Raw genomic sequence first — 18,500 nt, forward strand, 5'->3', positions numbered from 1 at the left:
CGATGGGTTCGATTTTTCTCTCCCTGCTACTACGGTCGGCGTTTGTTGCTTTCCTCGCGCTGCCAAGCAAGCTGTCTCGCTTGTGCCACCCACCCCTGCACAGGCCGGGGCTTATTAAACGATACAGTCTAGGGCCGCGAGCGAATAAGGGCACACGGGTTGCACACGGGTTAAGTTCAGTGGGACGGCGCCACTTGTAGTAGAAACAGGGGTGGGTACCCTGTACCACCAACACCAACACGCTGCGGCGTGCTCAAACTACAACAACCGAAGCTTCCGGCTTTTTTTGTTGTTGTTGTTGCGGGGCACAGGGTGGTCGCGGTCGGTACTTCGGCTCTTCCGGCCTCCGGCGGAGGTCTCCCAGCGAGCATCGGTGGTGCGCTGGGTCGGCATCGGTCGCTGTCTGAACTTTGGCGGCGAATTGTGTCAGTCAAAAGTTTACTCCACTAGACGACGGGTGGGTTTCACTTTCGGACCTCGCGGTGTGCTGCCTGGTGTGGCCGTGTTTTATGCCCGCTCGCTCGTACAGTGTGCTTCCAATAGTGGCCGCGCGCGCGTGCTGTGCTGTGTGTGTGTGTGTGTGTGTGTGAGTGATCTTGTTTTTTTTTTGCTACATCCTGTGTGTATGTGTGCCTCGGTGTATTGTGATACAGGCAATGTGTTCGACGAAGGCAATTTTGCTGCAATTTAATCTGTTGTTTAGAGGGATTTTTGATGCATCCTAGTGGGAAAGGATTTGATTTTTCAGCACCAAATGGAAGCTTTGTAGAGTTTTTGTGAAGTTATTTAGGGGAATCAAGTGTTTGTAGTGTTTTTTTTTATCAAATTGCAACAGAAACGTTTGCAAACAAGTGAAGCGTTCCAAACAGGTTCCGTAATGTAAATAGCATTGGAAGCGCTTTGATAAAAAGGTACAGTGTAGTCGTAGTGAGTAGTTCCGTACAAAGGTACAGTGTAGCCGTAGTGAGTAGTTCGCCTGTGCTAGTGATTCCCGTAGCAAAACCGCTTAATCGATTATCGTCCAGCAAAAGGGGAGCTTTCCGATCGAACCTTAGCGCGGCCATGCCGGGAACTGTAGTTGACCCAATTACGCGCTGTCCAGCGCTCGATTCCTTCGGGCTGGTGGCATAGTTTTGCTTTATATTTGTTTGTAACCATAAAACAAAACAAAAAAAAGGTGTTATCCAGTTAGTGCCTGCGAATCCCTTGCCGGATCCTTTGTGACTGTAGGCTTTATTTTCCCTTTTCTTTGATCTCGTTTTGTGAACGCTATACTCCTTACAGGTGAGCAAGTCAGGCAAGTTATTTTTTCACTCTCTCCTTCTTCTCCCTTCTTTTCTCTTTCTGTTACACTTTTCGGAGTCGGTGAGGTCTACCACTAGCACTGATACCGCCTATTTCGTTTATCACCTTCGGTAAGCACAAGCACCAGCCCCGTGTATAGCACCATCGGCAGCACGAAACGCCGAAAATGTATCTGGGGCAGTTTGCGCTGTGCGCCGCTTTCGCGCAATTTAATATTAGGCCGCGATTTACTTTCCCCTCCCCCAGCCCCCTACCGTGGAATGATGAAGTGCAGGAGAATTTTCTCAATTTGCAATTTGCGAATGGAAGGTATTGTTGCCCCCTGCCCTCCGTTCTTTGTTTTTTGTTTGCTTGTATCGGCATTATCCCCCCACTACGGAGCGTTTTATGTAACGATATGGCACATGCTGTTGCTTTACAAACTGTTACCGTTTTCCGTTCCCGGAGATACGGCCAGCTTTTCCCGTGCCTGTGGATGTATTTTATTTACACCCGTATTCCGCGCGTTTCCGTCACCTGGCAAGGCAGCATGGATGCGGTTGTTGCTCGCCAATTTCCTTGGCAAAATTGATTCAAACCCAATCATCACGCTTGTTTCGGACTTTCAGACGGTACGAACGGCTGGCGGAATTCTTTCGCCAGGTTTATTTGTGGCTGTGTTGGTGAGCGTGTTGCTGTGATGCTATTTTCTTGCCATTGCAAGCCTACCGTATTTTTTTTATGCTGCGAAATGCTTAATGCGAAAGGGCACAAAAAAAAAAAAAGCGAACGTAAAGTCAGCAAGGCCCCCTCAATGGCGAAGTTCAAACAAAACGCTGCTTACGGCACACGGAGCCACGTTTGCTGATGTGGTCCTGAACTGCACACCCCTCCCCACAAGCACACCTTGGCTGGTAAAACAGCTCAAGGTGGAATTCGTTTGCAGGTTGTAGGGCGTACGGGCCCCGTGTGTCGTGATTCACAAAATTCCAGAATATATATCGAATTGACAGTCAGCCGATTGCCAGTTATTGGCTCGGCACAGGGCCACAGTCAAGGTAAAGGCTCGAAATTCCCGTGCGAGCTGTGTGTGTGTGTGTGTCTGGGTATGTTTGTCGGGAAAGCAAAATCAACCATGCCCTTGCCAAACAGACAATCAAACAGGGGCACCGAAATATAGTTTTGCTTTGAAGCACCGTGCCACCGGATACGGAGAAAGATGTTGCCCGAATAACCGCTACCGGCGAGGGTGTGCGTTGTTTCTTGCTTCATTTGCTTCGTGTTTTTTTGCTGTTGCTTTGTTTGGCTCGTTATAAAAGGACTTGCAGTGTTCACACTGTAACGGGCGATATATTTCACGTTATGTATTGGGTGGGAAATATGTTTCAAAGCATAACAGAAACGGTGCACCTTGCGGAGCCGGTGACGATCTGCTGGGAAGGTATTGCGATAGTTTTTAGTGCCGGTGACGATCTGCTGGGAAGGTATTGCGATAGTTTGTAGTTTTCGAACGAAACTAAATGCGCGCGCGCGCTTGCAAGGTGACAAGGAAATATTGCTCAAAGTTAGCAAGGTTTGGCAAAGTTTTGTCGCCGTCGTTGGTGTGTTATAAATTGGAGCGTTGTTGCAATACATTTTAAAAATTTTGCAATGCAATATTTCACCCATTGAAGCTGGTCGTTTTTCTTTTTTGTACAATTACTCTTATTACAAATTGCCTTGGATAAGTTATTGTTTGATAAATTTCCATGCTAATAAGCACACACGGTAAGGTTAGGAACAAACGGGCACATTGTAACTATAAATATCTCGTTCATAATTATTCAACCTGCTGTAAGCATGTATAATTCATCCCAAGAGTATAATCAACGCACCACGCACTGCCGCAACCAACAGGCAAGCGGTGCGTCGAGGTCGGTACGCAGACAATCGTCCCCGGTGGGCAGGGATGGTGCTGCTAATCGGAATGGAGAAGGCACACTGATAGCCTGCTGTACCGAGTCTCAATAGTTGGTTGACTTCGACCCACTTTGCATGTTTCTAAATCGCATTGATATTTTCCGCCTCGAGCGCAAATTGCTTTCCACAAGCGCACATCGGGGAAAACTTTTACATACATACGCACACACACACACACACACTCACGAGTATGTGTGGTCGAGTAAGAAAGCTTGCGTTGTAAATCTTATACACCCATCTGCTGGGATAGCGTTCGTGCCCATGTTTAATCAAAGCGAAGATTTATACGAAACGATACCGACTTTCCGGTGGATGGAGACGCCCGGTAGTGCATGCAGCAAGCGTGGCGGATTAGTTTTGTTCGAAGTTATGAATCGATTGGGAGATTTTCATTTTTTCCCATAAAGTATGCAACCAGATTTATTGAATATATTTTCGTTTGACACGAGGTTCGATGCACATTGTGCTAGGATTTATTTATTTTGATTTCTGTTGTGGTACAACAATCATACTCGTACGAAAGCTTAGTAAAAAGATGGCATTTTATGTCATGAGCAGCACTGTAAATATGCTTACTCTCGCGAGATCAAACACTGGCAACAAGCAGAATCAAACAGTGCATGAAGGAGGGTGGGCAAGCTTGGGTGGTTGAAAAATATCTAAACAAAAACACATCTTTCTCCTTCCCTTTCGCTGCTTTCCCCGAAATGGACCAAACTTTCCAATGAAAATGACAAAACTTTTGGCCGAGCGTGTTCCATCGGCTGGTGTGTTATTTGCAACATCAATTTAAGCTCCCTTATATCCCAGGACTGACTTTGATGATTGTCGAGAGCGAGCGTTCCCTACCGACGATGAGAAAACCACACAAACACACACACACACACACACACACACACACACACACACACACACACACACACACACACACACACACACACACACACACACACACACACACACACACACACACACACACACACACACACACACACACACACACACACACACACACACACACACACACACACACACACACACACACACACACACACACACACACACACACACACACACACACACACACACACACACACACACACACACACACACACACACACATTGTTAAATCAACATATATACGCAGCTGGATAAAGCGAAAAAAGGGAGAGGATACACGAAATCAGCAGCGCAAAACAGTGCGGACAAGAAAGCAGATGTACAAGATAACGTGGATTCGTGAAATAAGAAATAGATTTTTGGAACAAGGCAGAAAGAAAAAATGCCATACAGTACACAGAAAAAAGTACCAAAACACTGAAGACTGCGAAAATTGTTGCAAGGGGAGCAGAGAATGGACAAATGAAGGAGAGTGAAGGGGAGGAAAGAGGGAAATATTCATCATCTTGTTTTCCATCGCCAAGCTCGCCGGGCGTATAGCTTCGAGTGAAATAAATTATTCATTTTGCTCTCCTGCCGCCTGGCCGGTTGGTGAATTGGTGAATGGAAAATAGCACCATATGTACAAAAGGCCGGGGGGGGGGGGGGAGGACGAGGGAGTGGAAAAAGCGCAAAATAGGATTTGTCATGTCGGAGTTGGTCAATGTTGTTTGCATCGGACGGAGATACAAATCTTGCTGATGGACAATTCTGGCCGAAACCATGCTCGGTGTGTGTGTGTTTTTCCGTGATTTATGGTGCTGCGCGGTTGCTGCGGTGGAAAAGATTGACTACCGTCTCCCAATGCCATAAAAGCTATGATGTGATGAAGGTGAATAATTAATAGAATGTGCAGCAATGAAGCTTGCGTTTCGATACAGTATGTGTGTAGCTTTCTTCGCTTCGGATGAGCTGATAACATTGTGAAAGGGAAATCAGGTTAACGAGGTCTCGCAAGAAATACGCGCAGCGTAATAAGACTATTATTGTGATAGGTGGTATTATTTTCCACAGGATGAGATATTATCAAAATGAAAATAAAACCAGTCCATATAAAGTACGTTGCTTGAAATATGTGCGCTTTGATAGAATAGACATCGTCGCCACAGTCAGCGTGCCTGTACGTCATTTGCACAGGTCACAGGCTTTATTGCAATGCCAGTTTGAAGGGTGTTTACGCTATTTTTCCACCGAACGAAAGTAACACTACACGTCTCGAAATAGGTTTCCGGCATGGTTTTGCAGAACAAGCACGACACTATCGAAAAACGATACCAGCACGAGAAAGATCAAAGGCTAATCTGACGGCAGTGACACGTGTTTGAATTCTCGAAAAGGTTATTGCAGAAGAATGGAGCACTGGAGCGCGCATGGTGCTTGAAAATAGAGCGCACCGTTTGGATCGTATTTTATCGGGGCCACCGAATGTCACCGCGGCTGGCGAGGACGGTGGCAAGCGAGCAAAGCTCTCGTTCTGCACCCAGAAGCCATGATAATCTGCTGTTGGTGCATGGTTCAAATTTAAAGCATTACCTCTGTGGGAAGCCGCTACGTTTTACATTCCGCAGCTTGATTGTTGGTAGCTGGTGCGATGCTCCCGACGGAAACGATACAGAAGAAACTGCTGCTCACTGAGTTATTCCATGAGTTGTGTAAATAAATACTCTTGAGGAAAAAGCAAAAAATGAAAAAACGAACGCAGACGCAAGTTTAATGGAGAATTTTCCTGCACAAAATAATGCAAGCGCTCTAGCAGATGCTTCATTCTTGTAGCTCACTTAGTAGAAACTCTCGCTAGTGGGTGCTTTTTTGTAGCTTCATCTTCTGCTGGCGCTGCCATTGCTGTGGAATTTAGCGAACGGTAAAGGTAGTAGCGTTGGAATGGATCGGTACTTTCTTACGCTTAAAAACTTGCCAGCAGTTTTTTTCCCTTTCTTCTCACGCTCGAAAGCTTAGCGCACCTTTCACTAGCTTCATTTTCTCGCTCGAAAACCCGATCCTCCTTCGGCGTATTTGACACAAGAATGGGAGCACAAAAAAAACAAAAACCATAATGGGAATTTATTAAAGATTTACAGCATGTCTACCATTCAACGTTCACTCATGAACATACCGTGCTTGGTCGGACAAGGGGAGAGGATGTGGAGAACATTTTACGCAAGGATGTCAAAACATTTAGCTTTCATCTTCGGAGCGAGAAAATTAGAACGGAGATGATGCAAGCTTTCACCAGCTCTCGGGCGGGGTTTTTTTTTCCCCGGGAGTTTGCTTATTCCACGCGCTTCGTACTTGATTGGTCCTTGTGCGGCTCCGGCAGCGAGTCGAGTGGCCGGAGCAGTTTGGTGCGGATCGCATTTCGCTTAATCTGTTCCGGATAGTAGTGGCTCATGCTCATGCTCAGTGCCCTTTTTTGTTGTTGTAAAGACTCTGTTCCTCATGTTCGCTTTCGGTATGCTTCGCGGAAAAAAATGAACCGATGGATTAATACATCTGCTGGAATTTAATAACTTAGTTTTTTCTTCAATCGATGCTTTACTCCCCTTTCGTAATGGATGCTTCCGTACTGGTGTACTCACTGATGTTCCTCACGGTGTAATCGAAGGGACCGGTATTGGGTCCACCGCTTGTAGCAGGAAGCGAACAAATATGTGAAGCTAGTTATTAAAAGCTATTGATGTAGTAAAACGGATCAAATGAGAATTACTTCCTGCGCCCTGAGGAGGAGTAGGACGGGAATAGAGTATTTGTAATTTAAAAGAATTTTTGTCATTGTCTGTTACACAATTTGATGGAATGAGTCGGTTCACAAGTTGAAAGCAATGCCTTAAAATCGTAATACTATCACTCCTATCACAAAGCTACTTTCCTTGCAGAGAGCCACAAGTAGTGAAATCAACCAACGACGGACAATACTAATAAACATCCGATCTAATTGTTTGCTAATTGTGATCGATAGCTGTTGGATCAGTTGCATTTGCATTGCGGCCGTAAGATATCGTTTGTATCGATTCATAATTTGCTCTCCAGCTCGGCGAACGTGCTGTGCAGCGTACAGTGTCACTTGTAAGCCACTAAAACGTGCACAGACATGGACCATCCAGAGGACTCAACTCGATCGACTTCCGGCAGTTTGCTCTCGCTGAGTCTCTTCAGCCAGTACAGCAGAAATCGAATCCAGCCACCCTTCCCGAAACCCCACTACAGCTGAGCCGAACGAGAAGCATGAGCTGCCAGCTATCGAATAACGCAGACTGTGGGTTTGGGAAAGCAAGAACCGGCAAGCGTAACCATCCGGCTCAAACATAATCCATCCATCGATTAATTAATGTATCTGGTCGATTACTGGCCGTGATACGGAAATATGAGTGGCCTCGTTGGTTGGGTTGCCGGACTGAAGTTCGTTTTGTGATCTTTGACCATCTTCAAACAAGCAGAGCAGAGAGTGCACGGATGTTGGCGGTACAATGGTTGCTCGATGCAACTAGCTCAATGCTGTCTATGGTAGACTTACCGAAATACGCCCCACTTATCCCGCATTACTTCGATCGAAGTCCGAAACGAATATTTGAGAGGAAACAACAAAACGAGGGCTGTAAAATTGCTGTGCACTGTAGTGGCACAGTTCCCGATCGGCGCAGCATTAGTGTAGTCTCCAGTGATTTATCACTTCCTGCGGGAAGTCCGCCGAGGGTGTCCGAGGGTTTCTGGTACCAGCGCCTGCGGTCGACCTGCTATTTGGGCACCCTTGAACGGTTTGCATAATGAAGCCTATACCTCCGGGCGGGGCTATGTTTTTGGAGAGCAAACAAGGCTACGTCGGTGCTCGGCGTGCTCGGCCAACCGGGGCACCGGAGCTGTTGAATACACCTACCCTGAATATAGGTTAATTGCCGGTACACAGGTTTAGCTTTTGTCGCTCCGCATCTTGATGGGCCGAGCGCCTGGGCCTGTCTTGTGGCCCGCTCTAATCGGATGCATCGAACGGAACACTCGCCGGACGGATAGCCTTGACTCCCTTTTCTTAATCAGTGCCTTGACGATGGTTTCGGAATCAATATTTATGTAGCACACGTGCACCACCTGACAGCCGACAACCATTTCGTCCACCGTGGACTAACTGCGGGCTAGAGCGCGTTACATCACGGCCTCAAGGCAGAATGTAGAACATCCCTTTCCCCCTTTGCTGCTCGCCAAAAGTGTAACATATTTCAACCACGGTCGAAACAACGAGACCACTAATGGGGCGAAGGAAAGGAGTAATTGTGGGGAGGGAGTGTCTGCTGTCATCAGCACAAATCCAAATGGCGCTGACGTTCGCGCTACAGACCCAGTCCACAGTGAAGCGAAGTACGGCAAGTTGTAAACCCGGTGGCAGTGCATACTAGCGGTCCTTGAGCTGGTTTGAATGGGGGATGGAGGTGGAGGGAAAAGAGCGCCAAATAATATCTGATCGCCATCGATAATGATGATAAATTAAACTCGTAGTTAATCGACTGCGAGAACTTGCGAAGCGTTTCTTACGCTACTGCCGGGCTAGCAATAGAACGTGCTCTCGTAAGTCTCGCCTTGGCTCGTGTGGCCGCGCGGAAGAGACATGGAAGCCGGCGGTGGTGGTAAGCGCGGTCGTAAAAGCACACGAAACCCGCCGGAATGGGAAAACGGACGGTATTAATTACAATTTGCCGAAGAAATGGTGCTTGCAGTGCTCGCTCGGCAGTGGGTTTAGGATGCTGTTCACACATTTACGTAGTTGATTGATGTTCTCTGGTGTGGGATTATCTGTGCAGCTACTGGGGCTTACGCGCAGATACAACTAGAAGGTCAGTAGTGCATTAAAGTGTTGAAAGTTGGTTGCATACTATTGAAGATAAATTGTAATTTTGATGGAAATGGAAAGCTTACTACTGTTTATATGGGGATATCAACAAGACGATTTGTTGCAAGTACTTTTACTGTAGCTACGTCATCGTAATTAAAGGCTTTATTTTGTTCTAAAATCATAACCCTAATGTAAACGCTTCTTGTAACAAGTTTATCAATTTTTTACTGGTGCTGATACTGTATATTTTTACAAACTGTTTCGCCTTCAGGGCAGTTGCATTTCCCAATCCAAGGTTTCAAATTGATGTGATACGTTCTAGCTATGTATAATGTGTGGAAAGCTTAGAATTTGCACTTCCTTTTTGCGGTATTTAAAAGGAACTACATCGATTGCGATGAAAGTGTAACAGTATTTACATGCAAGAATAAAATTCTTGTGAAATTGTTGTAAGTTATTCTGAAACAGGCCAGAAGCTTCTGTAGTTAAGCATTTTAGTTAAAAATTAGATCGACAAGAAAGTGTAGAACTAATAACCGTGTACAGAACCAGAAACTCTAAACGACTGATAAAGCATCAGTCGTAATAGTGCCATTGCCAGGGATGCACATCAAACGTCCCACAACAGAAGGGTCAGATTGTTGCCGTTTACAGTGCAATTAGGTAATTATTTCTTCCCACGCTGCCATCTCCTTCCCCACCCAATTCCTATTTCGCATGAGCATCCTAAATGGATAGGGACGGCACCGGTGTGCGTCGAACCGGTGTACTGCAGTGCGTGTCCCGTTCCCAGCGTGCGTTAGGCAGCAACCGTGAGGCAGAAAATGAAAAGTGCCTGCCCGCCTGCGGTAGCAGGGGCGATAAATGGAGCCGCGAAGTGAACCCCGAACCCGCCGGGCCGGTTCGCCAGTGAAGGTGAAGAAAAAGTCCACCGCCAAGCACACGGTCAAGTTTAAGGACCAGGCACGGGACGACGTGCTGGTGGTGACGGTCGAGCCGCCGTCGCCGTCGCCCGGCTCGCCCGAACCGTCCCCCAAGACGGCCGTAACGTTTGCGCTTCCGCCGATCGCGAGCGTCTCGTACCAGCGGCCCAAAACCGGCGGTGAAAAGCCCCCGACCACCGATACACGTGCGCTTCCGAAGGAGAAGGATCCAACGAAACGGACGGCAAAACCGGCCGACAGCCAGCGGCTGGCCGAGGGATGTACCTCGCTAATGTACGCCTGCCAGCAGGGTCTTACCGGTGATATATTGAAGGAGCTGCGACAAAAGGTGAGAGATATTCTGTTTTGCTCCCCACCCCCCACACCCCATTCTGCTCCCCTTTCGTTTCACTCGTTAGCGCTGTTGCGTTTCGCATTGTCCCGCTGTGGGCATTGTGCAGACGTTTAAACTTTTCCACCATCCTCCCCGGGCAATCCAGCAATGATTATCCGATTCGAACGGTTGCGGGACAGCTACGCGTTAGCTTTAATAAGTAAAGTGGCGATTGAATCACTCGGACACGGCGGGCATGCAGCAAAACCCGGTATCATCAATCTGGATTTCCTAATCAGCGTTCTTGCCCGTGATCCACTTGCGAATTCCGCTTTTGTTGTGGAAATAGTTAGTCCGAATGCCAATAGGAGGGTAGTACTCGATGGAACAGAAGGAAAAACGAGCACAGGGAAGCTTCAAAGTCTATTTTGCAATTATTGGAATCCATTTCGTTTCTTCGTTCTCCGTGTTTTCAGCAATTCTGTTAAAGTTGACACATCAAGAAAATATAGGTTCGTTCTGTAATTGAGTTACGAAAACAGCATCTTTTTGAATTTATTGGAGCTCGCTGGAGCATCAGGACAATGATACTGCATTATCAAAATGGATAAATTCAATGAATGTGAGGTGCGTGTCATCCTTTAACAAGCAATTCTATTCTTATAATGTTTTCTTGGAAGCTTCTATAACCTCTACTGTAGTTGTCACGAGAATAAGCGCTTATTATATCGCTATAAAACGATTTTAAAGTCAATCACTCTCAGCGACAGTTGTGAGAACTTGTTGGAACACGTTCCAACGGGATTAAAAAAAAACACTCATTGTCATTTTGCAAGATGACGCGTTCAATTGTAGGAAAAAATACATATGAACTTACTGTCACCGTTGTATTGTTAGCGATAAAATATAAATAATATCAGAATTTATTGGATTGTCGTTTCCGCTGACTTCACGTCCCATTTCAAGAGCGGATATGAGGTACTCTGTGATTCAATTTCATATGACTTTGTGATCACTCACAAAGCTACACGTATGTTATGTCAGCTGTCACTGTGAGGTTTTATCCGTTTCATTTGAGAAGCTGTTTTTAGGTAGAAACGTTAGTAAACGGATACAATTTCCATAAAGTTTGGATAAAACGTACAGAATAAATATTTGAAAACATTGCTGCTAAGTTGTAGATGGTAGAAATGTGTGAAACAGAACAGATATGGAAGTCTTTACCGAGCTTGGGTTGGCTCAGTGGTACAGTCGTCAACTCAAAAAAATCAACAACAATCACATCGTAAGTTCAAATCTAGAATGAACTGTTCCTCCATAGCAAGAAATGACTATTCGGCTGCTTGGTACTGAAGTCTCGAAAAACTGTATAGGCCGCCATGTCCCCAAAAAACGTTACGCCAAGTAGCAGAAGAAGAAGAACCAAGTATTTATTTTTTTTCAAATGAGTTGTTTTTGTTGGTCGATTGATCGAGGTCTTTATGTGGAATCAATAAATTTTCAACAAAAATATCTTATGTTATATGTCATCGTATTCACTAACTTATAAAAATTGGATGCAAACTATAAGAACTTTGTGATTCAGATCCATCGATTGCTGCCATGAAAAATACGATAAATGGAAGAGATAAAGGGTTTATCGACTATATTTATTCCTAATATCAAAACATATGGAATGGTGCCTTTCCGCCAGCAGCACAGACTTGCTTTTGAAAGAGAAGTCGAAACAACCTTACATTACCATTCCTTTGGTGCGTATGTCAACAAATAGAAAGATTACATCAAACATCGTTTATCGTTTCGCTTCCGGGGCTTGTATCTATTTCTCGGCTGAAAGAGGAAAATAGAGAGAGGGAGACAGAGAGGGAGAGATAAAGGCTTCTTATCGTTCCACCGTTGTGCACAAGTCGATGACTTCTGGTATGCGAAACGTAATCGCGTTCGATCGATGCCCACACTACGCATTGCCTTACCCCTTTCATGCCGTTACGTTGGAGCAATCGCTATCGTTGCATCTTTGCATCTTTGGTAACTGCCGCTCCGGTGTTTGTGTGTGTGTGTGTGTGTTGTGAGGATCAAAGTGGCATCTCTAGCTCCCGGGTATCGATGAAAATGGAACGCTACAAAACGATACATTCTTCGCATGAACGCCCCGGCCTGCAAGGCACGTAACATCGGTAGCGCACCACTAGCAGGAGAGCATTTTATCGATAATCTTCCGCTTTTATGCTTCACGAGCTTTGCGCGTTTGCATCTTGCATGAGGATTGTCAGAAAGGGGGGAAAAACCTCTCCTCACGTGTGCGCAAAGCCACCTCGTATAGGTGGATTGCGGTGAATGGGTCATATTTTAGTGGTGCTGGGTACTACGGATATCTTCCCTTTCAACCTTTTCTCGAAAGGACGCTTAGCAAAACGAGCAAGCAAATCGGTGCAGTTGTTAGAGTTACTTTGCAAAGTTGTATAGCAGGGAAATGTTCTGAGTGATGCAATTGAATCAATCTTGCTGGAAGGAAAGGCATAAAACGATGATCACTACAAGGGGGAGTTGAGCTGCAAAGCGATTTGAGTGTCAGAAGTGAATTATGGATTGTTGAACAAATGTTTTGAACACATTAGAAGATGTTATTTTAAAATTCTGTTTGTAATTTTATTTAACCAGCACGAACTTTTTCATCAAAAAGTTTAATAGAATTAAATTAATAGTAATCAATAGTAATAAAAAAATTGATAATAAAAAGAGAAAATTAAGAATAAATTGAAACAAGAGATTTTGTATTGTTCGTAGCACATAATGTCTTCATAATGTCTCGTGGTCATCACAGTCAATCAAACCATAGCCGAACCGAACGCAACGTCGTAGACAATAGTAATGTATCGTAAATTACACAAGTTAGCACTCACCGTTTACTCCTTTTACGCACACATCCAATCTCCTAAGGGCAGTCGTACAAGGTCCCGTGTTGCTCCAGTATCGGTGACAGCAAGGGATGCCTGCTGTCGATAAAGCGCCACGCAAACGGGGATAAAACAAACAGAGTCCCTTGCCTGCTTCGCCCAGAACCCACATGGAATGGACGACTCCGGTGTGGACGGTATCAAACCAAGAGCTAATAGACGGTGGCTGCTTTGTTACAGCAAATGTAGGTGTGTCTTTCTGTTCCGTTGTTTGTCCAGGAAAGGCACTCCAATCCGTCCTGGGACCGGCAGTGCTGGGTTTCACAGTAGTACCCCGGGCGCACCAGCATAGTCAAAGTTGGTTGCGAAGGCCGTCCGGAAACCCATTACATCAATTGGTTTAGGAGTTTGACAAAACAAGCCTTGTTTTGGGGTCATTTTCCGTTTTATAAGTGTTGGGCGTATTCGAATCCGCGAGAGATAGAGAGAAAGGTAAAGAGAAAGGCAAAGAGAAAAAGAGTGCGATAGAGAGCAAGAAGAGTAAGGTGCAGTTTTCAGAAAAAAGGATACGTGACGTTGCTTGCATCGCTCAGAAGCAAACACACCGTTCTGTCGTTCAGATTTGTCCACGGGGAATTATTTGGGGCACACTGGGCACCGACAAAATCCCAGTCGGGCAATATGCTGGTTCGCTACGTGCACACGGGTCTTGAGGTGGCTATCGCATATGTCTTCAACCGCCATTTCATCCGAAGCACAAACGGCATTCATCGGCCGAACCATTGTTTGGTCAAGTTGGCCATTGGCGCTGCTTACTGAACGGATGTTACGAATGAATCCGGGAGTGGCTGTTGTGTTACAAAGTTGGTTGCCCAAAAATTCGGGCACACTCGTGATATAGACAGGAGTTTGGATATAAAAATCCACATCCAAACACGTCGCCGTATGATCGAATCTAGAGCGTTTGTTTGACTTCCGTGCACACGCAGGCCTGCAAGGTATAAACGTTCGTCCAACCAGAAGTGAGCGTAGTAGCATCCTGCGCCAGGGGCAGAAGCGAACCGTTGTACTATGTTAGTTTCCGGCGACATTGATGGGATTTTATCTATTTCGAAGCTTCCGGTAGGAGCTACAGAGTACTTCAAACCTCTCCAGGAGTGGTGGAACAGGCTGGAAAGTGAAGAATTTTTCAATTTTTTTTCCCACTCAACCGTTAAAGAAAAACGGAGCGACCAAGTAAAAATCTCCTTTACTTGGATCTTGGTTTGTCCTAGCGCTTCGTGTTCTTTTTTTTCCTTGTTATCGTCTACCCACCCACTCTGAGCCATAATCCGATCGCTTTATTCCATGGAATTTGATTTAGAACATAGCCTTACGAGAGTATCTCTAGGCAGGGTTGTTATGTTTTTTGGCCGTGCGTCGCTTCGAGGTAAGATTAGACCATATCTGCTGCTGTTGCCCGTCCTAATTGATGATACCGGATTAAGGATGTCCGGTTCGATTAAAAGAAATTACGCTCCAGTCAATAATATCCTTTACATTTTGATGGATGTATGCGAACGGATCGCATCATTCTTTCAGGATTTTGCACGCCGGTCCTAAAGCGAGACGTTCTCCGTGACGCACGCAGTGGATTTGTCAACGTGTATTGGTGTACAGGAGCAAACCAGAGCACGGCAAAACCGAGGAAAAAGCGAAAAAGCTCATTTATCCCGCGAGACATTATTTGCAAAGCATTTGGCATAGGCTTTCGCTCACTTTTCGGCAAGCACAGGAAGTCAGCAAGGGGGTTAAGATTTATTTATGGCCACCGGCTAGTGTCGTGCGTGGTCGCCTTTCTTTCTGCCGTCACCGGTTCTTATTGTCTGGTGCGTGTAACCTTTGTTCGATAACTTCGCTCGGTTCGGCACGGCAGAATTGCTGCCCGGACCCAGGCTAGGAAGGCCTCGAAGGCTCGAAGAAGGCGTATTGAATTATAGGCTGTCCGGTATAATCGGTCTCTTGTTGATGGTAAACAAGGATGAATGACCCAGTTGACAAGGCAATCCTCCGCTGAATTGTGCTGCTGCCTAGACTGTGTAGCTTCCGCTTCAGACTGGGCGGATGAGATTGGCGCTCTGGGCCGCTCCAATTAGGCGAAACCTTCTCGAGGCGAGCTGTCTCATTTAGTAGCGCTTTTGGTTTGGTAGAGTGGCGGAAAACGTTGTAAATAGTCTTGGATCGTTGTCGGAGTTGATTATCAATCAACAGTTGAGCATATTTAAATCAACTTATAAGTTATACGTGAGTAAAAATGGTTTATTTGAATAGAGAAAATGTCTACTCAACTAATTTGGCTATTAGCTACTATGTTGAGTCGTTTTTTATTGGCTTGAGAAGTACTTTTATGGAATCAATTCCATGAGCTGAATCGACGCTCAGCCATATATGAATCCCTCGTTAGATGCTTAACTATTCAACCAACCGGCTGTACTCTCGCACCATTTCACTTGATTCCGGGAAATTATTGATCATATATTTTTCATAAACACGAAGCAAACCCAACCGTACCGAGCAGATGTATCGCATCACCTGCACCGAACAGATCGCAATCTCGCCCTCTCTAGCGATGCATTTCGATGAACCGATTTTCTACCATTCACTACCTTTCACCACAACTGGCGTAGGAATGCAATTTCAAAGCGTTTCCATGATGAATATGCAAGCGTATGCCGTCAAAAACACCAATCAGCCCTGTTTTTCGGCGGTGGCGATGGCGGTGAGTTAAACTCGATTGGCATTGGCATTCGAATGGCTAAAGAGCCAGACCGCCGACACCACCGGGTAGCTGTGTACCTTCAAATCCATCCATTCTGGCTGAATGAACCCTGGTGCTAGTGTTAGTGGCATGCAATCGGGTCGAGAGCGCAAAAGGAGATATATCGGGCAGGTACGGCTGGGCGAGCATTCCAGGGACCCGAGGGACGAAATGAAATGGAATGAAAAGCGGAATGGAAAATGCAACCAAAGCGCATCATCGACGGGAGCAAGTGGGAAATAATGCCCGTCAACTGCACGGCACTTGGTGTAGTCCCGTTTCCCCCCCCCCCCCCCCCCACCCGTACGGGGTTTGTCGTCAAACCGGGGTCGTTAATAATTCACGGCGCACTACCGCACGATCCGCTTCGAGGTATCTGGTGTTTTTTTTTATTTCTCTTTTTACCGTACCATTCGCGAAGAATGCCAGCTGCTCGACAGCCGCGCTTCGTTCGTTTGTTGATTCATAGGGACATTTCAATTCGTCGCCGGTGCCATTGACAGCCATAACCGCCCAGACTGATAGACGGCGAGGACAGCCGGGTGCCGTTATGGGGTCGAGGACGTTGAATGGTATTGTGCAGCGGGTTTTCGGCAGAGAACTCCACGGCATGTACTCAGCGCGGTGAACCTTACCTGTACCAACCTTGCACGGATGTGGTAAGGATGAACTTGTCCTACTGGTTCAATGAGTTCCCGTTGTCAAATGTCAAGACGCTGGATAGGATAGGATAAGTTGATGAGATAAAAATAAACATACCCTGTTCATTAATGTTCCAAAAATCTTGATTTTTTTTTAATTCTATCAAATAACTGATATTTTGAAGAAAACACCAGCCAACAACATCCTTCGCCGACGGTATCTAACGCGGATCTGACTGGTAGTGTTGTTTTGTTGACGCTTGGCGTCGGGTTTTGTGTCGGGTTGCAGAACCAAACAAACTTTCCGACGGTGCTGCTCGACTCGTTCACCCTTGGCAACCGTTGCCTGGCAGCACAACAAGGACTGCCGCACACGAATACAGTCCCAACACGATTTGTTATTTTGTCCCGAGTCTTAGCTTAACATAACGTTCACTTGAAAGGCACCGGTTGTGGGCGGCTGTTTTCGTTGCGATTGGATTATTTGGGTGACTCGTCGAGTCGAGCGTCACCAATGTCACTGCGCTTCCAGGAAGTAAACACAGCGGCCGCACAGTGCCGCATTCGGATAGCACATCTTCCGGCATCGTAATCGGGGGTCATACAGCTGTTAGTGAGTGGTCCAAACAGTAAGGTGTTTCGCGGAACAGGTTAAAAAGTTGGCTATATTCCGAAGGATTCCGCGAAAAAAGATGTCCGAACTGCTCTGTAAACTGCTGAACTCCTGCTAGTTTCACTGAATGTGTTTAAAAGTGAAGATATATTCATTTCCATTCGAAAAACTAAAGTTTAATCAAACTTGTAGTATGAACCTACTAATTAGTGCATTTGGTTTTGGTTCCAATTTCAGCCCAGCGCCGTACATCGACGGGATCGGAGCAACAAAAGTGCCTTACACTACTGCAGCAGTGCGCAGGATATTGCTGCGGCCGCGAGCGTCGCCATGGTAGCGCCCGAGCTGATCGAGTCCGCGGACGAGGATGGATTTACGCCGCTGCATCTGGCGGTAATACAGGGAAACCTGCAGCTGGTCAATCTGCTGCTAGCGAACGGGGCGGATGTGAACGCACTCGACAACGAGGGACATTCGGTGGTGCACTGGGCAACCGGTAAGTGGGCTCAGTTTTGAGCATTGGTGTAGTGAACATTTATACCTCATTTGGAACCTGCCTACGGGAGTCATCCAAATGTGCGCGGATCTAAATTTTGAGTAAACTTTGCTCACTACGAAGTTCATCTGATTGCTATCAAATTACTCATTTCCTTGGAAACGATCGTGGCGCTGTATGTGAGATGTAGATTATTTGGTAAACAGTTGTTCATCAAATGGTAGGGTCGTGCTATGGTCGTGCCCGTCAAAAGCAGAAGTAATTTATACTTTTCAGCAATAGTGGTGCGCTCACTGCCGAATATTGCCGAGTAACGGCAAGCCATATTAAATCGATATTCGCGCGCGCGGTGCGTTGTTGTTTTGTGAGAAAGCGCAACCATTTCGTCGGGAGGGAAGGCATCATTTACACCCGCCAGTGGGAGGGCTACCGCGCACTAAACCCTGTCTGTTTCGTTTCGCTTTCACAGTGTGCGGTGAGGTGGAGGCACTGCGCGCCGTCCTGGCAGCCGGCGCGGATGTGTCCACGCCGGACATTAACGGGGGCAGCCCGCTGCACTATGCCGCCCAGATGTGCGGTGCCAACTACGAGGGCAAGACGGCACGCGCCTCGGCCAAGCTGGCGCTCGAGATACTGAACACGCTCCTGAACCATCCTGATACTTCGGTGGAAGTAGAGGATAAGGATGGCCGACAACCGCTGCTGTGGGCTGCATCCGCCGGCTCGGCCAAGGCTGTGCTGGCTTTGATAAAAGCTGGGGCTCACGTCGAAAGTGCCGATAAGTATGTGTGCCAGGGT

The 18,500-nt window shown here is 46.4% G+C and overlaps 1 protein-coding gene across 6 annotated transcripts in view; it reads left to right on the plus strand.

Annotated features, from left to right (window-relative positions):
• LOC11175612 (ankyrin repeat domain-containing protein 12) overlaps positions 1-18,500 on the plus strand; it is a 36,703-nt gene that overhangs the window by 10,352 nt on the left and 7,851 nt on the right. For 2 of the 6 annotated variants that reach the window (XM_061645300.1, XM_061645301.1), the window contains exons 1-3: positions 4,808-10,273; positions 17,444-17,702; positions 18,172-18,484. In XM_061645300.1, coding sequence (XP_061501284.1) covers positions 9,866-10,273; positions 17,444-17,702; positions 18,172-18,484 — 980 coding nt within the window. In that variant the 5' untranslated portion in view covers positions 4,808-9,865. Of the gene's footprint in view, positions 1-413; positions 912-947; positions 1,285-4,804; positions 10,274-17,021; positions 17,346-17,443; positions 17,703-18,171; positions 18,485-18,500 lie in introns of those variants that run through there. The other 4 variants (XM_061645304.1, XM_061645305.1, XM_061645303.1 and 1 more) reach the window with 4 other exon arrangements.

This window comes from Anopheles gambiae, chromosome 2 (assembly GCF_943734735.2).
Source record: "Anopheles gambiae chromosome 2, idAnoGambNW_F1_1, whole genome shotgun sequence".
NCBI lineage: Eukaryota > Metazoa > Arthropoda > Insecta > Diptera > Culicidae > Anopheles > Anopheles gambiae.